The sequence below is a fragment of the Felis catus genome, chromosome F1, assembly GCF_018350175.1.
Source record: "Felis catus isolate Fca126 chromosome F1, F.catus_Fca126_mat1.0, whole genome shotgun sequence".
NCBI classification, from domain to species: Eukaryota; Metazoa; Chordata; class Mammalia; order Carnivora; family Felidae; genus Felis; species Felis catus.
In genome coordinates this window covers 18,656,221-18,681,960 of record NC_058384.1, presented here as the reverse complement: position 1 = coordinate 18,681,960, position 25,740 = coordinate 18,656,221, and the positions used below count along the sequence as shown (strand labels likewise).

Here is a 25,740-nt window from a genome sequence, read left to right as displayed (position 1 = left end):
AGCGTGCGTTTATTTTGTCAGCGTGTCCTTCATTTAATGAGTATTTGCTGACTACCGGCAGAGTACCTGAGATTGCTTGTGGCCTGGCAGTATGGATGTGAATACATGTGCCTCTACGTGCATGCCCTCTGATGGAGGAAGTAAATAGTCCTGCCAAGGATGCATTAAGCTAGTGCAGGGCTCTACCGGAGAAAAGGCGGGCCGAGTGGGGCAAATAGAAAGCTTGTTTCCTTTTTCCTGCACTCGTACAGAGTGCTGAGTCTCCACATTCTCCGCTTCCTTTCCGGTCCCTTCCCCGGACCTTTCCTGTCAGCCTGGCCTGGCCTAGGTGTTAATTTTGCTCCTGCATTTGCCCCCTAGAGCCGACTCCTCTACCCCAGCTTCTCTGGCTCCTCCTCTGTGTTGGCCCCAGATGGCCTGGGTTTGGCCCCTGCAGTGTTCTCTTAAGTTCTCTTGCTAAGTGTTCTCTTAGCAAGGGCGCACGTTTACAGAGCTGCTTCTTCACAGGGCCTCCCCTTGCCTTTTTCCCTCCTGAATGTCTCTCTCAGGGGAGGCTGGGTCACATTAATGGCATTGGCCGCAGGCTGCTTTTGAGGATTCGCGCTGCACAAGATGTCAGCTATATTCCTTAGACTATGACTTGGGCATTTAAACTTTCCAACAAGGATTTATCGTTTGGCTGACTTTTTTTTCCTCTCTCTTTTTCTACCACTGGTCTGCTAAAACCTTCCAAGGGTGATAAAGCTAAGGCAGATGGAGAGCCTGGTGGAGTTCAGCGGATTGATGTGCATAAGTTTCCTCTCCCCTAAAAGTCAGAAACCAACACTTTGAAAAACCGGGGCCTTAATGAAACTGCTGTTAGAGCAGAACCTGTACAAAAACTGTGCTTCCATCCCCACAAGTACCATTTGTTCTTTTCAGATATGTTAGCTGCCAACTGCATGTGATACCCACGCACTGCAGAGGGGTCAGCTGAATGGTTTGACCCTTGCAGTTATTTCAGGAGCCAGTGGGGTAATCGATCATGTTGGCCCCTAACATGACAATAACTTGCCTGTCTGGTAAAAGCAATGGGTCATGATTTACCTATTTTAGGTATTAAGAACTTTCATCAAAACCACCCTGGGGTCGGAGTAAACCACCCGCCAATGGCTACTGTGGAAAATTCTATGACCTGGTCAGTGACTGTAATCTCTTCAAGAAGCTAAGGACTGTTTACTTGCCATTCTGTTCACCCATGATTTAGTATCCCGATGAATTCCAAGCCACTGCACATTTCTGACATTTGAATCGTTCCACATTTGAATGCCAGTGTACAAGGCTGTTTTATAAGTTGCCCTTCTCCTATGAAAACTTCCATTCTTTTTTCTTTTTTTTAGTAGAGAGAGAGCAGGAGGGGCACAGAGAGAAGGAGAGAGAGAGAGAATTCCAAGCAGGCTCTTTACTGTCAGAGCAGAGCTCATTGTGGGGCTCGAGCTCACGAACCGTGAGATCATGACCAGAGCCGAAACCAAGAGTCACACTTAAGCAACTGAGCCCCCCAGGCTCCCCGGAACCTTCTGTTCTTAGTCAAATCTATTCCCTACCTGATCCACCGTCCCCGGCAACTTGAACACTTCCCGCTCTACACTTCTGCTCATCCTCTTTCCTCTAGCAAGAATATATATTCTTCTTCTAATATAAACATTATCCATTTTCATGGTCTGGGTCAAATCTTAGTTAAGCCCAACATCTACTGAGCACCTACCACTGCAAGGCACCGGTTTAGATGCTGTAGATATGACCAAACAAATATGATTGACATAGCCCATGGCTTCAAGAAATTTACAATGTCATCCAAGAATTGTTCTCCAACCCCGATCTTCCAGGAGAATCCCAGCATGCTTCAAAAATGGCCAGTGATCTTCCCTGGCACAAACCCATTAATTGAAAAGTTCAGGGGCATGGGATCAGGCCACAAGTATTTTAAAATCACCATGGTTCTTCTGATCTCTACCCAGGATTGAGAAACATTGCTCTCAAGCTTCTCCAAATCCACAAAGACTTTCCCCCCCTCCAACCATCTATAACATACTGACTGTAATATTTATTTGTCAATTATTTCATCTCATGTTTCTTTTTAGTTGCCTGTTTATTCCAACGAAATGATCGTCTTCTTGAGGGAAGGGGTAATACCCTACATGGCTTTAAATATTTACTAATATATGATTTTGAACACAGTAAATCTCCAATAAATGTCTGTAGCTGATCATTTCAGGTTTTTCCGAAGGGCTTGAAACCAGATTAACAAAGACCTTGTTACCCAACCTAACCTTGGTAATCTGCAATCCCAAAGAATCTGGGAAGGGCCCCAGCTAGACTCAAAGGGTCCAAGGAAGCTGAACCGAGTCTCCTTTGCAAACCCAGTGTGGTCCCAGAGACATTCTTTCCATTATGGTGAGGATCATGCCATTTCACTAGACCCTCTGGTGGCAGGGATTGGCGCAGACCAGATTTCTCTCTCAGACACCCTCCTTCCAAATGTGTACCTGTGTCACTGGAACAATATCTCATCCCGGAATGGCCGGACCTGGGGAAGAGTGAAGATGCCAAGAGCTAACCGTCAGTTTGCCCACATTCTGTTTCATGCCAAGCCACAGTGAGAGTACAGGCTTATTATGCCCAGTGCTCTCTGGCAAGGGTTCGCTTCTGAACAGAAGTTTCAAGTGCTAGTTCAACAGTGTCGTGTGCAGGACTCAGCCTACAGCTGAGCCATCAACTGTGGTGGTCACCACCAGCTGTCGCCAGAGAAGGCCCAACTTGGGAAAGCATTCCAGATGCTCTCCCAATTTCTCTTTGGTGGCTTTCTGAAGTCATTCCTGCCAAATCTCCATGAATGAGGGACAGATGAGATTTCAGGACACAGCTTTTTCTCTGACAGTTTGTTCTATATTTGGTTTTTGGAGTTACTCAGTAAATTTTGCAGAGAAAAGAAAACTTTAGAATTTCATAGGCATGAGCCAGTATGGGCTGGAAAGCTGCTGTGAGCCATACTTGAGTATCAGACCAACCCCTGTCTTTCCCACTTACGGAGAGGTGACCTTGGGGAGGTTGCTAAACTCCTTAAAATGTTAGTTGACAAATTAGTAAAGTATAGCCAAATGGCCAATCTGAGAAGACTGTATTGAGGGTAAATGGAGCAGCATATAGAGCACCTGCTGTGTTGCGAGTTCTCAACTGAGGTTAGTCTCAGCCACATCTGACTTTGCTTCCTCTTACAGGGTTTCACCTCGGCCCTACCAGACATCGAAGATTACACTGTTTTTCTTGTTAATGTGGTACAGTGTTATGTCTCAGAAACTACTGTGCCCTTTGGAGGTTCCTCACAATATGAAACCCAGATCCATCTTGACCTCTAAATCCATTCAGACCCAGAGGTTGACCCACATCCTGCTCTAAGTAAAGGATGATCTTCGCCATCACTTCTCCCTTAAGTTTGACAATGGAGATTATATCCATCCCGGAGCCTATGCAAACTAGGGAACATAGCTGAATCTCATTATTGAACAGTCAGTAAATATTTATGGAGTGACCTCCTTGGGCCAAAACTTGGTGGTGGACAGTGCGGATACAAAGATGGCAAAGAAACCTCCCCTGCCACGCACGAGAGCACGTTCTTCTGCGTGGCGATAGGCGTGAGAAGGTGGCCATGAGTCACCATCTCTGGGGGCAGCCAGGGACCGTGTGTGTGTGCACAGACGAGTGTCCTTTGTTTCAGCCTGAGGTTGAGCGTGAAGATCCTGGAGGGCCTTCTGGAAGGGGTGGGGATTTTAACTTAGTCTTAACATGGCTGGAATCCAGCAAAGAAAGGGAAGCAAATTCAGAAAGGATTCTTAAGAGCAAAGCAAAGAGGTGAGGAAATTAAGGCGACTTTAGAGACGACAGTCCGATTGCAGGGTAGAAGCACAAAATGTGAGGCGGGGGTTGGGGAAAGAACCCGCTGAAGAAGGGGGTGAGAATGACACTGTTGGCGACGTAAACTTTGCTCTGTGGGTCCAGGGTGCTGTTGAACAGTTTCAGCTGGGGAAAGAGGTGGCTTGCTTTTCCCTCTGAATTGTTGCTGAATGCAGAGGAGGAGGGGAACACTGAGACAGAGGGACGTGGAACTCTCTCTTCCAAAAGAAAAATTAACCGTCAGAAATATGCTAGAACTGCCAACTGTTTCCGAAAATCTGTTTCATAAATTATAAGCTACAGGTCCCAGATTTGTTGCTCTGCATCAGTGCAAACTTGTAATTTTATAACCAAAATAGAAAACAAAAATTCACCTCTGTGTCCAAATCAACAAATAAACTGCTTCCTCCCTGGTACCATTCACACTTGTGTATGTTCTCGCTGAAACAATAGCTTCCTTATAATATTAGTGGTGTCCTCACCCCCGCCTGCCTGTTGTAATATTACCCTCAAGAATGTCCATTCTGAAATGCCATGTCCGTGCAACACCTTGCATATTGTTGCCTTCGAACCCACTCCGTCTCTGAATCTCAAATTCCGGGCACTTAGGGGCAATCATTTGCCCTAATGGGCTCCTTAATCTTGCCAGATGAGAGAGACAGAGAGACAGAGAGACAGAGAGAGAGAGAGAAGGGGCTGGCATGCCTTCCATTTTTTCAGCTGCTTCACAGAAGAATGAAGTGGCAAGTGTCTTCTTCTGTCCCCTACGAACTGGCCTCCCTCACCTGGTGCAGACCCCTCCCTGCATCCCTGCACAGACCCAGCCCCATCCCACTTGCTCAGTGGTTTTGCCTTTCCCCTGGGCACCCGCCTTCTCTTCTGTCAGCTGCTCTAGCACCCCGGGCTGCCTGTCCGTTAGGGAGTGGGTGAAAATCACGCGAGCCTGGGTCAGTGGGCATTCTCCGCGGCCAGCGTTCCAGAGGACTGCATTTCTCATAAAAGATCGCAAGCCATCCGTCTGGTTTCCTAGAATCATCTCAAGCGACCCCAGGGAGTGGAGAAGGGAGCGTGTGGGTTAAGGGAGACGGATGAGCAGGATTCTGAAGCGGTGCTCTGTGACCAGCGTGCTGATCAAGCCAGGGCTGGGTTCTGTTTAATTGTATGCATTCTTCAATTGCTCCTCCCTCCACATTAAGTTGGAAGGGGCCGCCAGACTGCCACAGCCTTGTGATATCCCACCCACACTGGCTTTTATCCCATAGACTATTTTTGACTGTGAACACAGGGTATTTGAATGCCTTTGAAATAAAATGAATGAATAAATAAACAAATAATCTTTCACGGTTTTCTTAAGCTCTCCCTTGAAATGCTGATTGATTCTTCTATTCCTTTCAGCCCTTGTTATAAGAATTAAAAAAAAAAAAAAAAAACCAAAAAACAAAAAACTCCTCTGTCTCCGGAGGGTGACTGCCATTAGCTGAGGATGTGGGTAGGAGTGTGGCGAACACATCCAGGCTCGCCCCGTTCCCCTTCTTCTCTTCTCCCTTGGGCTGCTGCCTTCCCTCATTTCTGTGTGCACCACACCACCTGAAAAGAGGGAGCTTCCGTCTTCCTTTCCCTTGGAGGCTTCCTTGAGGCACAAGAAGAGAAGCCCTCGCTACCACCGTGGGTGTGCCATCTGAGGGCTGGGGACGGTGGGAGGCCAGCCTGTCTCTTCAATTAAAATGCTTCCAATTATATCTGACACAGGGTTGAGGAAGCCCAGCTTTACATCTGAAGGAAACTGGGATTCGATTTCTTAGGGCTTGATAAAAACCACTTCAAACAGCTGGTGAGTGGGCGCCATAATCCGTTCCCCCAACTGGCTGGACATGTGCACAGGCGTAGGCCTCTCTGCCTCTCTGGGACTCCCGTCATCTTATCCATGGCATGGCGGCCAGCTCCCTTTCCTGAAGAGGCGGCGAGGGCCGAGAAGGAAGCCCCTGACAGCAAAAGGCCAGGTCCCCTGGCGGGGTGGGTACTCCCCAGCTGTAACCCCCTGGTGTTGGGTGTCCCTGCAGATTCACCTACACCCTTGGGGAGGGCATGTGGTTGCCCCTCAGCAAGAGTTTTGTGATCCCACCGGCTGAACTGGCCATCAACCCTTCGGCAAAGTGTAAGACGGACATGACAGTGATGGAGGACGCTGTGGAGGTCAGGTGAGTCCGGGCCCAGGGTGCTGGGGCCACATTGGGCTTGGGGCGCCGAGTGAGGAACTACCTGCCCGTGCCAGGAGCTAGGAAAGGAGTCACGACGAGCCGAAAGGAGAAGTTGGCAGGCTGCCTTCAGATTCCCTGTACACGGTGCCAGGATCTACTCTATCTGGGTCAATATTGCACACCCCAAGGCTCATGCTCTGGGAGAGGACATAAAATTAGAGTTTGTAAGCACTTCCCACATCCCCTAAGGACTGACAGGCAATAAAATGTTAATTTCCTTGCCCAAGTTTAGACCTCCTTCTTTGACCAGGCATTACAGCCTTGGCTCATTTCCCAGATATGGAGAATGTCCATAATTTGTTAGTTCAAGGCTCAGAATGTGGCTGATCTTTAATTTTCGTGAGAGTGAGACGCCCTGCGGGTGACTAGAGAGGAACTTGGAAGGTGATGCTACTTGTTGTACCCGGAGTTGCCTTGACTCCTCGCCCTCCCCCTGTGTCTCCCCACAGAGAGGAGCTGATGACCTCGTCCTCCTTTGACAGCCTGGAGGTTCTCTTAGATTCCTTTGGGCCAGTGCGCGACTGCAGCAAGGATAACGGGGGCTGCAGCAAGAACTTCCGCTGCATCTCAGACCGCAAGCTGGACTCCACTGGTTGTGTGGTACGTCTGCCCCATCAGGCTTGTGATTCCAGTGGGTTGGGGGGCGCCCAGGATAACACATAATGCAGATATACGGACGCAAATACACTGTGAATGAAAGACCAGGCGCCTGGCTGGCCCAGTAGGCGGAACGTGTGACTCTTCATCTCGGGCTCTTGAGTTTGAGTTCCACGTTGGGTGTAGAGATTACTTAAAAATAAAATCTTTAAAAAAGAAGAAAGAGAAGGTTGGGGGACCCGGGCGACTCAGTCGTTTAAGCATTTGACTCTTCGTTTCAGCTCGGGGCATGATCTCACAGTTCGTGAGTTCGAGACGCCCGTCGGGTTCCAGGCTGACAGCGCGGAGCCTGTTGGGGACTCTCTCTCCATCTCCCTCTGCCCCTCCCCTGCTCACTCGCTCTCTGTCTGTCTATCTCAAAACACATAAACTTTAAAAAGTACTTTTAAAAAAGAGAGAAGGTCAAAATGATCCCTCCCTAGTTGTCAACCACTGTCTAGTCTAAATTACGAATTTTTTCTTGACAGAGATGAGAAGCTAATCACTAGTCAATCAAGAAGAATTTATAGAGCACCTACTGTGTGCACTATAACTATCCTAGTGAAATTTCATGGATCACATAGCAGGATTCTTTGTTTCTAGTCTTACAATCTAACTGGTGAGGGCTACCCCCAAACAATTTGAGAATTAATTAGCTGCTTCACACTATGACATTGACTCTAAAAGCAAATAGACCGTATTGACCATAATAGGAAACTCTACTTTGTCTAGGGTCAGATCACATTGGCTGTAATAGGAGATTTTAGGAGAAACCTACCTAAGACCAGAATGATGAAAGAAGTAAGTTGCGCCAGGTACGGTAGGGAAAAGTAAAAATATGTCCCCTTTGCCACCATAGCAGTGAACTCTACTTCACCGAAGGTGGTTTTCTGCTTTGTTATCGGCTATGGAGACTTTGGCTACGTGTAAATATGCGATGCCAGGACCTAAATAGGCCATTTGGTCGAGAGTGGACTAAGATAGCTCCTGCACTGTGGATAAAGAGTGACTGAACCATGCAGGTAAATGGAGGCAGGAGCGGATGGAGCCATCAGCTGCCCGAGCCTTCATATTGGCATTTTCATGCCTAGCAGCACTGTTTTCTGTTACCAGCCCTCCTTTCTTTTAAGGGCAGAATGATGCAATCCTCACAGAGAGGAGAGGACAAAGAAGGAAGACAGACAGGAAAGCCAGATGTAAAGTGGGCATAAAGGAGAGGGAGAGATGGTTTGTTGAGACACATAGTTCTGCTGTGTTTCTGGGGCAGGGCCAGGAGCCTTCAGCTGAGGGAGAATACGGTGCCTCGTCTTGCTTCCCAATCTGACAGCTGTGTTTCAGGAAAGGGACCCAGAGCAGGGGCAAGCTGTGAGGAGGCTGGGCCGAATCCCTCTTTCACACACCCCTTCCCTGTCTCTGAGCACCTGCTTGGTTCCGGGAGCTGTGCTCCATCAAAGACGGATATGTGCCTGGGATCCAGGGTGGGACTCTCTCAGCCCTAAGGCCTCCCAGGACTTTCACAGATCAGGCAGCAGCTGACAGGAGCCCAATTCATCTGAGGAGGGAAAGAAAGGGAAGAAAAGAAAAGGGAGAGAGCTGAGGGGCAGATAGGCGGAGACCTGGCCGGTCCATCAAAGGAAGGGAAAGCAAAACAGAGGACCACCGGGCAAGGACAAAGAGAAGCGCTCTGCGGGTTCTGTCTTCCAGAGGCAGCTGGGTGGGCGGGGGGGGGGGTAAGTTGGTATCCCACAGGGCTCCCCTCCCTTTGGCTGGTCCGCTTTCAGACGTCTTAAGCAATGAGCTTCCCAACTGGGTCCCTTGGGAGACAATTTCACTGTCTGATGGAGCTCCCAGCCGAGCCACCTTTTCCCCTACCGTTCAACCTGCATTTCTTCATTCAGATTTCAACCTTTCGTTCCTTGCCACTCTCTCGGGTCCCTCTTGAGTCCTCAAACACTGTGTGCACGTGCACGAATACCTTCCCCCCGACCCCGGGCGGTCCCAGCTGAATTGGAGCGCGCTCACACCTTCGTACACTTACACATGACATGCTCTCCACCTCTCTGCCCCTTTCCTGAGCCCCGAACGGTTGCCTGTCAAGTGCCTTCTGTTGGTGATCCTAGCCCCTTTTACTTGGCACGTAGCCTTGCTGGTGTATTTTTGTACTTTTAACACTGTAATCTGTGAGACGAAGCTAGCAGGAATAGTTCTGATGAATATGCATTTGCAATAAGGCCGCGCTGCGTTTTAGAGTTGGAGCCGCGGCAGAAAGTCACGCAATTATACCAGTGCTTGGGATTAGCATAATACTTTGAAGTCACTGGTCCACGTGGCTGTTGGGGGGAGGAGGGGCCGGGTGACTGGCAGGCCACCCAACGGACTGTTTTTCCTTGGCCATCACGCGCGTGATCCCTGAGACAGGAGGACTGGAGGGTGAGGGCCGATGTACCGCGTCTCGACCCTTGTGATCCGGCTGAGACTTACGGTGAGCTGAGCCAGACGTCAGCACTGTGCGAGAGCTCTGATGTTGATAGCAGAGCCTTCCAGAGTCGTCTGGAGGTGTGGGCCAGGGCCAGGGGCCTTTGGGCGGCACTGGAGCGCCGTTTGGGTGAACTGGGCTGCCGTTCTCCTCTCCACGTCAACCCTGACATTCAGTACTCTGGGTGCCCAACCGAAAGCCTTCTCAGGAGAGGTATGTTTTTGTGGAAGGAGAAAGAGGTGAGGAACTCCGAACACACTGGCCCTGAAGGAACCTGGGAAAGGGACAGGGATGTGGGACAAGAGGAGGCACCTGTGTATTTTCCCGACTGGCTGCAAGCCAGACAGGTGGGGCTGGTGCACATGGGCTGCTCAATCTTCATTCTTTCTAGGAAGGCAGGACACGTTTCTCGGTTACGCATGGACTCCCACAGGGTTAATTGCTACCCAGTTAATTGCCCTATTGTTTATGTTGTCTCTGAGGACAGGAAACAAATGCCCGTGAAAGGCACAGACCTGTGGAAACCACGGTCTCTCAGTTCCCAACCAGAACACTCTCCCAAAGCGGGGATTGTTGAACCTTTGGGAAGGTTCCCGGAGCAGAGGTCAGCCACCCGCTGCTGATAACTTGGGTCTTACTTCTACCCGTTGTCCTTACTGTGCCGAGGTGGGAGCTGTAATGCCTCCCTGGAAAGCACCAGAGCGGGGGCTCTGTGTCCTGAGAAGTTCCCTAAGGTCCTGCGAAGTGACTGTATTAGTGTCCTATTGTTGCTGTAACAAAGGACCACGGGTTTAGTGGCTTAAAACAGTACTCATCTATTATCTTACAGCTCTCTACGTGAGAATGCAACAGGAGTCTCATGGGGCCAAAATCAGGTATCTGCAGGGCTGCATTCTTTTCTGGAGGCTCCAGGGGAGAATCCATTGCCTTGGCTTTTCTAGCTTTTAGCGTCTGCCCTCGGGTTTTGGTTCCTGGTCCCCTTCTTGTATCTTTAAAGCCAGCTACGTTGCATTTTTGCTGGCCATTCTTCTGTAGCACCTGCTCTCTGATCTTCGGCTTCTCTCATCCGCTTTTAAGGGCTCCTGTGATGACGTTGGGTCTACCTGGATAATCCAGGATAATCTCCCCCTCTCAACTTGACCTGCAAAGCGCCTTCTGTCATGTAAGGGGACGCGTTCACAGGCTCCGGAGGTTATATTGCTGACACCCTTGGGGGCCACAGGTGGGAGATGGCGGTGGGATTGGGGCAGACTTGGTGGGCAGGATGCTGGTCCCCATTCCCAGCTTGAGCCAGGCCATCCTTCTTCTCATCCAGCCTACCTGTTGAGTTTTAAGTTAAAACGCTTAGAAGGTTTGAAGATTATTTCCAGTGCTCTAAAATAACAGAAAGCCCAGGCTCTACTGCCCCTTCCTCATCTCCACACTCTTCCTGAAAGTGGCCAAAAAATGCCTCTCTGCTTTGTGCACTATCCGTGTGCACTTAGGTGAGCAGACCGTGGCCTTGGAAGGCAAGGGGTCAGCTGTCCCGCATTCCCGTGTAATGAACACATGACCTTGCCTGCCAGAGCATTATGCTCTAATGAGCTTTGAATTACCCAGTGACCCTGCCGCCCTTCTGTCCACATGCTGCCCACAGTGGTTTCCCACCAAATGTGTCATTTCACCTCTGCTGGAGCACAGATGTGCAGAGACCATTACAGATGACCGTATCTCTTTCTCTCCGTAGGACAGTAAGCAGAAGCCTATGCCTCAGAGGCTTTCAGAGAAATGGGGGCAGGAAGCTGAAACATAAATTTCATTCCACCAAACTTTCCCCTTGGGAGAAGTCCTGCATGGCTTGGGTTGGCATGTCAGAGCCCATCGAAAAGTCAGGGAAATCATTATTTGTAAAAGGAAGATCGCCATGTAGTCAAGGGGAGCTTGTTTGGAGTAGACATTATGGTTGGATATCTTATGAATCATCCAGGTAAGGCAAGGCAGGTTCACCTGCGGGAAAGTGTTCCTCTTCTCCCAGGGGCCCCGAACATGCTCACGTGTCCGTCACTCCTATTCATCGGCTAACAGCATCTGCCTCGTAATCTGGAACAGAAGGGTGTATGTCTCGGGCCTAGTGAGATTTGACTAGACTCCTAACTAATTAATCAACCAAAAATCATTGGGAGAAAAAGAGGGAAGAGACAGTGAAGAAAAGAAGTTGACAACTGGGCTGTGGCTGCAAATACTTTTAAGAAGAAGGCATGGTTGGAGCCAGTAGTTTTTTTTGTATTGAGATTCAGATTTTGAGGAGTCTAGAATGTGACCACAACAGTACAGGGAACATGGGGGCAAAACCAAAAACAAACGTCAACTGTAGGAAACTTGATTGATCGGACCTGTTGGAGAATGGGTGTTCTGGTTCCACCAGGGTTGAGAAGAAAACTGTATTTTCGGTTTCGGCCTTTTTTTTTCCTGGAAATCTTTCAAGAATATTCTTCCCTGAACTGCAGACCAAGTGAGTTACAGTGCAGTGAAGATAATTGCATCTTTTTCAGTGATTGAGGAGCTTGTCTTGCCTTCAGGGTCATCCCTCTGGACGTTTTGAGTGTTTTTGCCTTATAAATATTTGTACCCATAATGTGTGTGTGTGTGTGTGTGTGTGTGTGTGTGTGTGTGTGTGAAGGAGAAGGGTGAGTGAGAGACACAGAGAGAAATAGAAATAAAAAGAATATTAGGCTAAACCTACAAATCCATAATTGATCCCAGAATGTACTCTGGGAGTTGCTCAAAACAATCAAACAAACAACAAGTCTACCAGATTGCTTTACCTGTTGATGTACTGAATTGACTTTATTTCATTAGGGATTCCAATGAGTCCACGTTTTCTCACACCTGAGAAGCAGCACAGCAGAGTAGAAGAGACAGACTTGGGCTTTGAGGTCAAATAGATCTAGTTCCAAAATCTGATTCTGCCATTTTCCACCTCTGTGACCTGAAACAAGGTACTACTTAATCTTTCTGAGTCTTAAGTTTGCTCATCTGTAAAGTGAGGTGAGAAAAAGTCTGTGTTGTTGCGATTGAAGATAATATATATTGATTGTCCTGCACACGGAATTGCTTAACTCCCGATGGCTGTTATTGTTATTCTCGCTTTGCTTATAAGAACAACAGAAACAATGCAACTGGGACAAGGCAGCTAACCATCTTCTCTCCAGATCTCCCGAGAGACTGTAAATATCAGGTGGTCCAACTTGGCACAGCAGTGGGCATCCAGACATCAGGGCCAGGCAAGTTGTGGATATGCCAGGCTTTGGAATTCTGGAACAAAGCCTGCTTGGGTTTCCTTTGGTGAAGTCTTCGTCAGAAATCACGCTTAATGGAAAAAAGCAGGTGGAAAAAAAAGCGGGTGGTTGGGAAGGTGGGAGTCCTGGCTGGTGAGCTCGCTGATGCAAGCGTTGAAACCACACGTGGGAACGACAGGAGGACTGGCTTTGTCTCTACTTTGATGGCTTTTCTTAAGCTTCACGGAAGGGAAAAAAGAAAAAGGACTCCTAGCAACCAAGGCAGCCCATTTAATTCCAATCGAACTTCCACATCCATGCGGGGCAGCCTCACAGTGGTGAAGCCAGCTCCCTTCTGGTGGCACATCTGCCCTAACAGCTGGATGGCCAAGGAGGTGGATGGGTGGGGGTGCTAACAAAACATGGGGTGCCATCCTCAGCTGCCTCATTTGCTTGTTTACCATCATCTGGAACATCTGGGTCTGCACCGCGTGGGGCAGCCCTTGGAAGTGGCTTTGAATGCCCTCACCTTCCAGCACTCCAGCTGGCTTCATGGGGAGGAAGGGGATGGGCCAGCCTGGTAGCCCGGTGGGCCCACCGAGGGGCCATTTGTTTGGGAAATTGCAGAATTAGTGTCAGCAAACAGTGCGCATCCTGCTGTGATCTTGCGGGGAGGGGAGGCGGGTTTTCCCAGGGCCACCTGCGGCAGCCCCGGGCTCCTAGGCCAGAGTGCTTGGCAGTCGAGAGAAAGAAGCAGCCAGGCAGCAGGGCAGGGGGAGGGTGGGAGGGTTGACGCTGTTCCACCAGGTTTTGAATGTTTTCCGGTTTGGTCTTGGAGGAGTGCGTTCGTTAGTTGATAGTGTGTGTAGCACGGTCATTAAAAGCAGATCACCTCTAGACAGACCTCCAGCTCGGCCCCACACTAGCGGCTTGGCCCTGAGCAAGTTACTAACCCCTCTTCCGGCCGTAGCGCAAATGTGCCGAATCTATTGAACAGACAGAAGAAGCAGGAAGGCGAAACACATTCATTGACTCTTTTTGGCGGGCTCCAGTGCCGTTAATTGGCTATGTTAATGGTTTCCGCATGGATTAAATGAGGACCCTCCTAGAGGGTGCTGTGAGACGAAATACCCAGAGCACCACCGTAATGCCCAGCCCCTAGTAAGTGCTCAGTAAACAGTGACTATGGTGTGAGAGACAGATCGCTGTGGAAGCTAGTGATGGGGCGGCCGAGTCGCGGACCCCCATACTCAGCCTGCCAGGTTTTAGGTGTGGTCCTGCCTGATCGGCAGCGGGACTTTAGGAAAGTTAAGTTTTCTGTGCTGCGGCTTCTTCGCCTGTCCCATGGGACCGATCATGCTCCGTACTTCAAGGGGATGTGTCGAGAGATGAATGAGTAAGACCGATGAGTTAGACCCGGCCTGGTGTGTGAGAGGGCTCCCCCTGCTCACCAAGCCCCTTTGTCTTGCCCAGATTCTGGCTGACATCTCCGCCTGGATTATCTTTGCTGGCACTCCTGGGGAATTTACTGAGGATGTAGCCGTGCAGAGAAGCTAATCGTTGCACAATAAGAGCATCCAGGACACTGGCGCAGCACCTGTGGGTGTTCATGTAGCAGATGCCCTTGTGTCGCGTCCTCCGCAGGCATCCTTGAGGCGGGAGGGTTGTGGGTCCGGCCACTCCCTCCAGGAGAGCAGTCAAATCTCCCTCCAGGGTCATGGAGAAAGTCCATTTCCTCCTTCCAGCTGGAAGTCCTGGCTCTGCCCATTCTCTCCAACACCGTTGGCTATCTGGTTGGCAACATGTTTGCATGTTAAAAAAAAAAAAAGTCCTATTAATACTAAGTGCAGACAGTAGCACTCCCTCCCCTTAGTCCAACTAGTCCAAAGAAGTCTCTGCTGTTGCTGTTCAGTTCTGCCCCACCGCTGCCACCCAGTTGGGAGGCCAGCACACCTCACTCTTGTCTTGCTGTGACGTCCCCTTCTAGCCCGTGTAGAGGAACTGGCTTTAATGCAAATGTGTGTGATCTGTGCCCAGAGAAAAGAAGCAAGATGTCAAAAAGGTCGCTTGCTTTTAATGGGAGTCCAGCACGGTGGGAAATTCGTGCATTACTTGCCAATGTTAATGGTTTCAAGGCTGAGTGCTAAGAATAGGCATGAGTGGTTACACTCTGGTTCCCCGAGAACTCAGTCCCCTGATTCACCTCCCTGCGTGGATGTTTTTTTGACTGTTCCAGTGCCCGTCCGGACTGAGCCCCATGAAGGACAGCTCTGGCTGCTACGACCGCCACATTGGGGTGGACTGCTCAGATGGCTTCAATGGCGGCTGTGAGCAGCTGTGTCTCCAGCAGATGGCGCCCTTCCCGGATGACCCCACCTTGTACAACATCCTCATGTTCTGTGGGTGAGTCCAGCCGCCCGTGAGGCTGGGATGCGGGATGGTCAGTGTTAAAGCCAGGAAAGTAAATCTAAATGAACCGGTCACCCTAGGCCAGCCCTTAGGCTCTGAAGAAAGAGCCTGCAGGACCGGAAGAGCAACACTTTAAAAGTCAAGAGTTGAGAGGACCCTCAGGGAAAGTCTAGTCCCATCCCCGTGGGAGAGGAAGCTGACCGCAGTCATTGCCAGCATACCCCAGAATTTTCCAAACTGTTCTGCGCAAGTGTGTTAACTGTGTTTTGTGACACAAGGGTTTCATGGCCCAAAAGCTTGGGAAAGATTGTGTAAAATGAATTAATTCTCAGAGAAGGGGAGGAGGAAGTCTTTGGAGGAGTGGAAACATGATTAAACTCTGCCCCCAAAGCCCCAGCATTTTATGCAGCCACCCTCCCCCTGACCTGGTCATTCCTCGGTGCAGTCAAAGAGCCTTCATTTCATTTGTTCCCAGGATAAATGTGTGAGGGAACAGGGCAGGCAGTGCCACCCCATTTTACAGAGGAGAAAAACAATGCACCGTGAGGTTAAGATGCTCCTCAAGACTGGGAGTTGGTAAGCGGGAAGATCAGGATTAGAATCCAGGCTCTCTCTCTCTCTCTCTATCTCTCTTTAATTCTGTGGTTCCCTCAAAATTTACATTTATACCACTGACTAGAATTATATTTAAAGACCATTGCATGTTATATTTATAAAGTAAATAACGATTTGGCCCATTCTTGTACACTCATGGTTTGCTTGTCTGTCCTTTCCTCCGCTTTCCTTCCTCCTTCCCTTCTTCTCTCTCCCCGCTCCTTCCCTTCCCTCCCTCCTCTCCCCCCTCCGCACCCCTGTCTCCCCCGCTGTCAGGGAGGGTGCATGCTTTATGCCACACACCATGCCAGCCCCCGGGCAGCACAGATGAATGACATATGGTTCTTGCCCTCAAGGATCTCATAATCTAAGAGTCTTGCAATGAAAATCAATGTTTATAATAATAAAGCTATGCTAGCTTGTCGCCAAAAGCCAGTGCCTGCTGAATAATCATGACAGGATTATTGGGTGGAGTGCTAATGTTATTTTATTGTATTTCATTGTATTCTCTTTCTTTTCAATTGATAGTTTTTACCTTCAGTTTCTTGTAAAATTCCCTTCTGTAAGTGGCAACTTGTTCTAAATTGCAACGTCTCTATAATGTCGTGGGGTACGGCTGGCCCGCTTCAATTAATAGAGATACTTTCATAAATTATTTAGTAAACATACATATGGGCGTCTGGTCTGTGCAGAGAACCTAGTTCAGTGTTAGATACAGGAGAGACCGCAGGATAGGTGACTGGCCTCTGCCCTCAAAGGAGCTTACGGTGAGACACATGTATGAACACCGAGAAGGAGGGACGAGTGGGCCAGTGCGGAAGGGGGAGCTGTCAGGAGGGACTGAGAGGGGATCGGCCGGCTTCACGGTTCTTTCCAGAAACAGTGAGTTATGGTTCCAGGAAGGAGCCCCTTGACTGTCTTGTCCCAGACGTAGGCTGGAGCCGTAGAATCTCTTTCTGATTTCAGTCAGAATTCGGTACGTGTGTGAATTTAGCACTCTCCAAGCCCCTGTATATGGCCTGGCACAAGAGTTCCAAGACTTCACACTTTTGTGTAAAGACTAAATCACAGGCACTTAAAGAGCTATAGTTCATACCGGTTCACACAAATCTGTAAATGGCAAATGCGGACTATGAACCGTTAAAGTTGCGGTAACACGGACCTCATTCGTCCCTCTGCTGATGAGAGCGATAGCAGGATTTGCTGAGTATTTGCTGTTTGCCGGGGACACTGTAAGTTCTTTAAGTTCGTTGTCTCACTTGATCTTCTCAACAGCTCTGCAAAGCAGCCTTTCCCCTGCCTTTTACAGTTGTAGAAACTGAAGCTCAGAGAGTTTAATCGACTCACCCAAGGTCACCCAGTAAAGGGCACCATCATCACTTCTCACCACTTAACACTGTGATTATTTGTTCCTCCATATAGAAGAGAGGTCTTTATCTTGTTACGAAAATTACCATAGATAGTGATAAATGATGTGTTTTCATGTCATGAACATCTATAAATTCTAAATCCGGTATATTTTAAGGAGAAACCCACATTAAATTAATCTGCTTTTTAAATGATGGGTTTATCAAAGTAGTCCTTGAACTAACAAATTACATTTTTCTCAGTATAACTACAAATAAGGTCCCATTAATGACTGCTGGGTCACTGAGCCATATTTACCAACATCAGTACTGCTCTTCCGTTAGAGTAACTGTACATGCTTAATGGGGAGGGACGCCAAGGAGGTGTTCACACAGCGTGCCCTAGCGTCTATTTAGTTCAGGAAGGCTACTCGGAATGCTCGGAATGGAGGGGGTGTTTAACATGGGACGATCTTGTGTTTGAATACATTCACCCAGAACACAGTCGGAAGATGATCGATCTTTCTAATTTCCTAGTTGACTTGTCACAGGACCAGATGAGAAGGTTATTAATCTCTTAAGCCCAGTGTCATTCCTTTTGCTGCCTAATTACCCTCTAAACAAATGCAGGGTCTGGCCACACTGATGGTTCTGGAGAAAGGTTCTAGAATATCTCAGATTTCAATGTGGTAACCCGCTTACAAGCTTATGGCCGGTGACTCTTCCCCTGATCTGTTTGGGAGAGCATATACTTAGAGAAGGAAGCATTCCAAAGCTCTGAAAGCACTTGTCTGCAGAGGAAAGGTGAGAGTTTCTGTATGATCACATAATGGAAGGAGACTCGGTTTGTAGGCTTAAGAAACTGAGTTCTAAAGGGACCAAAATGAACCAGGGATACTCATAATCTTTACCACCCAGCACTCTCCCAGAGGTGTTTCTTCCCAATCTGTTGGGTTGAGTTGACTGCATATCTCATTGATGGAACAGCTTTTTATCTTGAGTTTTCCACCATGGTAGGTGCATCGAGGATTACAAGCTTGGTGTGGATGGACGCTCTTGCCAGCTCATCGCGGAGACCTGCCCAGAGGGCGGTGACTGTGGGGAAAGCAGGGAGCTTCCCATGAACCAGACCCTCTTTGGGGAAATGTTCTTTGGTTACAACAACCATTCCAAGGAAGTCGCTGCTGGGCAAGTGCTGAAAGGAACATTCAGGTGATTCTCATGTCTATAGAACTGATTATTCGGCACCATTGGTGGGTCTTCTTCCTTGAAGAGCTTTAAAGTCAGCATAAAGCTTTGTATCTTAGAGCAAGGGGAACGGCATCCTAAAAGGACAGGTTGTGTTCTCTCCCATGGTCTTCTCCTCTTTCCAGAATCTGGGAACCGTGCTTCCTCAGGGTGAAAAAAAGTGTTAAATAAATTTCTGTCTTGCCCAGGCAGGGACTGCAGATTTCCCATGGGAGCCACCAGAGAATCCTCATGTTCTGATTTGCTCTGAGTGGAAGAATCAGTGTGTGAGTCAGTCTAGAATAGTAGTCCTCAAGTATGGCCCAAGGATCCTGAGGGTCCCTGAGATCCTTTCAGGAGCTATACAAGGTCCTGCCTCTCCCAACTACAGAGAGAATGGATTTTCCTCATTCACTTCAACCCTAACAGTACATTACAGTAAGTTGCATGGGGAGGAGAGAAGCCAGCTGCAAAAGAAATTTGCAAAAAATATAAAGTAATGCCACTCCCCTCATCATTTTTCACAATATGTTCATTTTTAGGTGGATTAATACATATGACAAAAATTTCTCTTTCAATTTCTAATATGGTAAACATTGACAGATAAAATCCAAACAAACAAAAGCTATGTGGGGCCTTCATTTACTTTTAAAACTACAAAGGGGTCCTGAGAGCAAAATATTTGAAGACATTGATTTAGAATACTTCTTGGAGATTCTCCATTTGACCCCTGTTCCTAGTCTGTCTTAGGCTGTTAGAATACATCTTCCTCAGAGCCCATGCTTCCCAGGAGACAATGATGATGATGAAGGGGAGGAGGAGGAGGAGAATGTTATAATATGGACCAGTAATCGGTAACATCCTAGGCCTGCACCCTTATGAGCAAACCAAGAGTAAATACCCAAGCCAGTTCTTGGAATCAGTTGCTTTTTCTGTTACAGACAGTAGACTTTTCCCCTTTTAGGCTGGGACTTCATTTGCCAATGGCAAGCAGTGAGATGTCATAACTAATCTTGTGGTGGCTGGAATCTTCTCTGTAGTCTAGAAATAAGACTGTGTATGCCCAGATCTTGGGGAGTGTGGATCAGGAGGTAGGGCCTGGGATGGGAGGAAGGGAAGAATGTTCTCTATCTTCTGAATAACCTTTTCAGCTGATTTACGTCTCGTCTGTTCCGGCCCTCACCCTACCTCTCACACCCCGTCCTACTCCAGGCATGTCCAGCAAGTGGGGTTCAGGAGGAGGGAAGCCTTTTGGTCCAGGAAGAATTTTTTTATTGTAGGCTGAGATCTAGATTGCCCACCAAGAACTGGGATTCACCTTAACACTCAGAAATGACCATCTATTCTATTTCCAGGCAAAACAACTTTGCTCGGGGTTTAGACCAGCAACTGCCAGATGGTCTTGTGGTGGCCACTGTTCCCCTGGAGAATCAGTGCCTGGAGGAAATCTCGGAGCCCACCCCTGACCCCGACTTCCTGACTGGTGAGTATGTCCTGCCCCACTCAACTGGCAAAAAGCAGGCAGCTCCTGATGGTTTCATAAAATCAAGACTCTTGACCTCACTTATTTTGGTTTTGAAACCAGCCAGGGCACCTGGGTGGCCCAGTTGGTTGAGCGTCTGACTTCAGCTCAGGTCATGATCTTGTGTTCTGTGCGCTCGAGCCCCGCATCGGGCTCTGTGCTGATGGCTCAAAGCCTGGAGCCTGCTTCGGATTCTGTGTCTCCCTCTCTCTGCCCCTCCCCTGCTTGCACTCTGTCTCTCTCTGTCTCTCAGAAATGAAAAAAATGTTTAAAAAAAATTAAAAAAAAGAGAAACTAGTGAGTAATTTCCATAATAAACAATAAGAACTTAATCCTGAAACACTGGTAGGATTATTTGTCAGTAAAATTGCCAATGTTTTTATATAATCATCTGCAAAATGGTAGTGTTAGTACTTTTCCCTGCGAGTCTCATTGGGTTGCTTTGAAAACAAATGGCATAGCAGGTATGTAATGGTTTAGAGGTCTCGGTGGATTCGAGAAAGTGAAGTCAGAGAGAAGGTGGATGGCTACCATAGCCTAGGATATCTGTCACTGGGGCCGCTGGGTTCCCTGGCAGGTACTTATGGACCAGCACGAGGGAGGAGAAAATGGTAGAGTTTTGTTGTCGAATGACCCTGGCTTTGAGTCACAGCTCTTTCTTTCTAGCTGTGTGATTTGAGGCAGTGCAGTCTCTGGGGGGCTCATGGGCCTCATCCTAAGTTGGGGATGATGACCCTCAATGCTGTTTTGAGCCTGCTGCCATTCTTCCCCTGGGCTCATTATGGAACTAAAGTATGGGTTGATTGGAAGAGGCAGGAACCTCAGGGAATGCTCCTCCATTTTGGGCCTCTGGAGACCTACCCTGTTAACACATCCTGGACTGAAGAAGACACTTCAAAAGTCCAGTGGACCCCTAAGGGACGGCCGACCAGGAACTCAGCATCACTTGCTATAAAGCTGGATGTGAGCTCAGTTACACTGCTGCTGTGCTCAAGTCTCCATTATTCTTCTCGTTTCCTCGTTCTGTGTCTCCCCCATCCAATACCTTTCTCTCCTTTTTCTTCCCTCTTCTGAAGAATGGGTTGTGCTGAGGGCAAACCTCTTCAAGATATCAAGTTCATGACCTTATGGTCCAAACTTTATTGTAGACCTGAACTAGATTAGAAGTAGGTCTGTCTGAGGGAGCGTTGCGTAGCAATTAATAACGTAGGCTCTGGAGCCTGACAGCTGGGCTCAACCCTTCCCTGGCTGTGTCATCTCAGACAAGTTACCTACCTTCTCTGTGCCTCGATATTTTTACCTGTGAAAATGAATAGAAAAATGTCTTCCCTATGGAATGGACACAAGGAGTAAATAAATTCATATTTGTAAAGTGGGTAGAATATTCCTGGTGCTCCGTGTCTAGTGGTAGGCAGTCCGGTTTTCTCATTTCCGTGTCACTTGCTGAGCAATACTTCCCATGTGTGTGTGTAAAATGCCTGGAAAAAGAGGGGTACAATGACACACAGAAACAGGACAGGTTCCACACCAAAGACCCCTGTCTCCTGTTTAAAGGTCCACCGAGACTTCATGCGTCGTAGTTTATTGTGGAGGTGAGGGGACTTTGCTTCAGTCACTAGGCTGGGAGGACAGAGAGGAGTCCTAGATACCACCTGAGGCACTTTTGGAGGAGTGAGGAGAGATCTGAGAAACATCAGAAGAGCACGTTCGACTCTACGTCTGTGGGAATGAGGAACAAATCCAAGCCCAGTCCTCATCCACGACAGAAACTTCTTTCCCTTCTGTACCCTTGGGCCTCTCCTAGTCTGGCACAGTGGACATAAAAGGAGTAGAAGGATGTCCATATAGATCATTTACACTTGTCATGGCCTTGAGAGAGTGAAGTCTAACATTTGTTGCACAAAGGTTCAATCTTGCTTTTTTTTAAGCCCAGAATGACTAGAAGAATTCAAGAGACGTTTGACCAAATGTCTCCTATATTAACTTTCTGGTTCTGGTAACATTTGAATCGTATCTTTCCTGAGAGTCACATAGAGAATATCATATCATGTTGCCCTAGGTGCTATTATAGGTTATAATGCCCATAAACCTACAAGCTTAGAAGATTTTAGAGCTAAAGTGATCCTCAGAAGCTTCAATATCAGCATTTACAGGCATGGTGGTGTTTTTTCATGAAAAACCAGTGCTCTACTATAAATAGGTTCTTCCTTGAAATATTGTTTAGAGAGACTATGGTATCTACCTCTCAGCAATTTGCAACTCCTTAGCATAGAGAGAGCAGGTCCCAAGAAGCCCTGTAGCAATGAAATCCCTTCTGCCTCGCTTAACCCAGCAATTCCCAAACCTGTTTAACTAGAGAACGTTTTACACCTAATAGCCATTTCCATCTTTCAGAATATTGGTTGGAAGAACATACTGGGAAATAATTGATCTTGGTGCTTTATCTTGCTGAATGCTTCCCTCTTCATCACGGAACACATGGGTGGCTCAGTCAGTTCAGCATCCAGCTTCGGCTCAGGTCATGATCTCACGGCTCATGAGTTTGAGCTCCGCATCGGGCTCTGTGCTGACAGCTCAGAGCCTGGAGCCTGCTTCAGGTTCTGTGTCTCCTTCTCTCTCTCTGCCCCTCCCCTGCTCATGCTCTCTCCCTCTCTCTCTTTCAAAAATAAATAAAGCAAACATTTAAAAAAGTAAAAAACTATAAGAGTTGAGAACCCTGAGCTTTGCCAGCCTTTTTTGTGTTGTAAGTTGTGTGGAAATAAATGAAGAGCAGCCAAACTAAAACAGGTGAAGGCTGTTTATTCAGAGCTTGCTGTAGCAAGAGACTTAGCCGCTGTCACTTGCATTTTGGCCAAGACTGAAGGGCTGACAGAGGAGTAGGAAAGCTGCAGAGGAAAGAAGGGAGGGCCTCGGATGTGCCCAGGTTGGACGCTTTTGGTATGAGGGTGGGCCAACTACCTGGGAGTGAGGCATTCCAGGCAGATGTTTAGGGGCACGTAGGTCGGACCTAAGTTGGGAGCAACAGCAAAGATAGGAATGCTGTCAGGTATCAGTCAAGTCCTGGTCATGTTGGGCCACTTTTTACAGGGCTTATTGTTTGGCTTCCTGGACTGGTTGACAGAGATAGTGGTCTGGCTTCTAGAAGTCTGATTTATAGACAGTAGACTAGTTTCTTGGGGTGCTTACTGTAGATAATAGTTTGGTTTCCTGAGCTTTTTGCTGCAGATTAGGGGTCGGAGTTCTATTTTTATATATGGTCTGGCCAATGCCTGTCTGTATTTTGAATCTCTCAGTTGAGAAAAAGAAGAAACCAGAGGCAGACCGAGGAGGGAGAGGAGGCTGCTGGTTACATTTATGGGCCAGTGGGTGCCATAATTATTAAACCTGCGTAAAGATTTAGAGCTCTGATCTTTTTGGAACTTCTTCGGGTTCATCTGAAGGAAACAGACTTTTAAAATTTCTGGGCAGAATACATTTCCCTGACATTTCAAATAAAATAACAGGAGAAACCAATCTTCCTTCCTTCCTTGTTTCTTCCCTCCCTCCCTCCCTCCTTCCCTTCCTTCCTCCCTTCCTCCCTTCCTCCCTTCCTTCCTTCCTTCCTTCCTTCCTTCCTTCCTTCCTTCCTTCCTTCCATCTTTTCTTCATTTCTTTCTTTCTTTCTTGATTGTGCATAAATCAATTCAGTCATTCCTTTTTTCAAGCATAGATAGGGGAAAGTATGTTCTTTCTAAAGAAAACATAGATATTTTTTTTTGAAAAAAAGAGTCATTGAGAGATGTGTCCCAAATAATAAAAATAAAAATAACATAACATAACATAACATAACATAACATAACATAACATAACATAACATAAAATAACATAAAATAAAATAAAAAACTAGAGCTGACTGCATGTCAAGGGCACACTGAGAAAGAATCCTATGACCCGGCTAGAAAGCATATACTTTAAAATACCCCTTTCTTCCTAACTAATGGACATATTATCCACATGCAGGCACAAAATAACACCTCCCAAGCACTGACAGTTCCGTAACTGTCTCCTGATCATGGTGGAGCCGAAATGCATTCAGTAGGATTGTTGTTCAGCAGCTAAGTGACAGCTAAGTGACAGTGAACTTGGCTCATCCTGAGTGAATATGGGACACTGTTACCCCTTCCTAACCCCTGACATCCCTGCTGTAATTTTCTTTCCTCTGTTGTTCTGAACTAAAGCTTAGGAATTTATAATAAAAGCATCTGTAAAGAAATGTCAAGCTTATACAATTAGGGGTGATGAGGCAGAAGACAACATTATAGAAGCCGCGTGTGTGTATAATACTTTATCTTATCCCAACATACCTTTTTACCCATAACTTTACTGGGTTCTGGCAGCTCACCTGTAAAGCAGGCGAGATGAATACCATTATCGCCACTTTTCAGATAGGAGAGTGGAAACCTAGGATTTGCCCAGCCCAAAGTCTCACAGCTGGTTGGAATCTCAGGATTGAAAAGGAAGCAATAGATCGCCTCTGCTAAGCCTCTGCCTTTACAGATGAAACCTCCAGCAGCCAAAAGATCCCCCAGCTAGGTCGCCAGAGAGGAACTCAGCCAGGGGCCCCTCTAGCAACATGGCCAGTGTTAGAACTGCATGTCCGGCCTGTTCCTTTTCCCATCAGGAAGCAGCTCCATTAAAGGGAATGTTTTCCAATATACTGAAAAGGCTTCATTGATTGGACTTGCTCACTTTTTTATTAATAGTCTTTTTGAAATAACCGCAAGCTAGTGAGCTGACGTAACTAGAGAACGCGCGTTACGTACAATAGTTCTACAAAGAGTGCGCGTTTTGTGCTCTACCAAAATGTGCCTTTGAGGTATGTGACTGGGATGTTAATCCTGTAAAGTTAGAATTTCATTTATATGCCTTTAAAATTAACATAAGGGGGTGGTGCTCGAGTGACTCTGTCGGTTAAGCGTCCAGCTCTTGGTTTCAGTTCAGGTCATGATCTCACGGCCTCGTGGCTTCGAGCCCCGCTGACAGCAATGGAGCCTGCTTGAGATTCTCTCTCTCCCTCGTTCTCTGCCCCTCCCCTGCTCATGCTGTCTCTAACTCTCTCAAAATAAATAAATAAACTTTAAAAACTAAAACTAAAAATAAAATTAACATAAAGGTTAAAAGCCAAAGTATGACTGTTGTCACCAAGCTTAATGCCCTGAAAGAAGAACATTTGAAAGAAAAAAAAGTACGGAAAACCTTCTTTTAGTTTCAAGTAACTTATCTTTGATGGCCTGACATGAAATTTAAGCAATTGATTCATTAAGTGCCCCTTCTGACCTTTTTTTCTTTTTGCCTCACCAATAATTATTCTTGTATGATTCACACAGAAATGGAAATTTGGTAGTCACTCAGCTAATTTGACCAGAGTTGACAAGCAGCTAATTAATCCCACCCCCTCTTCATCCAGTTTATGTATTAAATTAGTTGATTTCGCCTCACGGAAGCATGGGTCAAAATGGTAGGGTAACTCACTGCGTATGTATTACCGCCATTACATTTATACACATTATATTAAAACACACTATCTAAATTTTCTATACATATTGCCATTATATTTATGTACATATATGTATATGCGTATGTGGTACGCATATACATATATGTACATAAATGTGTATGTACATTATGTACATATATGTATATGCACATATCACATACGCACATACATATATATTTATTCCTATAACTTACACACACAGCAAATATTAGGCATAGAAATGAAGCTAAAATTGGTTTTCTAAACTTAGCAAGGTGTTTTTTTTAAATTTCTTACAGCATAATTATTTTGTTTCTGTAGAGTTTTATATTTATCATAATGACTGGAATTCAAATAGGGTGCCCCTCCTTCTCCAAGGTGCTCAAGCAAGAATAGCCTGTTTTATCTTCTCTAAGCACCTACAAGGATGTGCTTATTGAGAATGACTTTGGACAAGTGCCTTGGCTTCTCACAGCCTCAGTTCTCCCATTGGTAAAAAGGGAGACCACAAATAAAGTGTCTGTCATACCGTCTGGCACATAGATGGCACTCAATACAGGGCCACCC

General features: G+C 47.1%; 1 protein-coding gene across 8 annotated transcripts in view; it reads left to right on the top strand.

The window, feature by feature from the left end:
* The window catches only part of ASTN1 (astrotactin 1), a 302,845-nt gene that overhangs the window by 206,736 nt on the left and 70,369 nt on the right, over positions 1–25,740 (top strand). For all 8 annotated transcript variants that reach the window (XM_019821665.3, XM_019821664.3, XM_019821666.3 and 5 more), the window contains 5 exons: positions 5,994–6,131; positions 6,641–6,791; positions 14,797–14,963; positions 17,927–18,121; positions 19,492–19,619. In XM_019821665.3, coding sequence (XP_019677224.3) covers positions 5,994–6,131; positions 6,641–6,791; positions 14,797–14,963; positions 17,927–18,121; positions 19,492–19,619 — 779 coding nt within the window. The remainder of the gene's footprint in view (positions 1–5,993; positions 6,132–6,640; positions 6,792–14,796; positions 14,964–17,926; positions 18,122–19,491; positions 19,620–25,740) is intronic.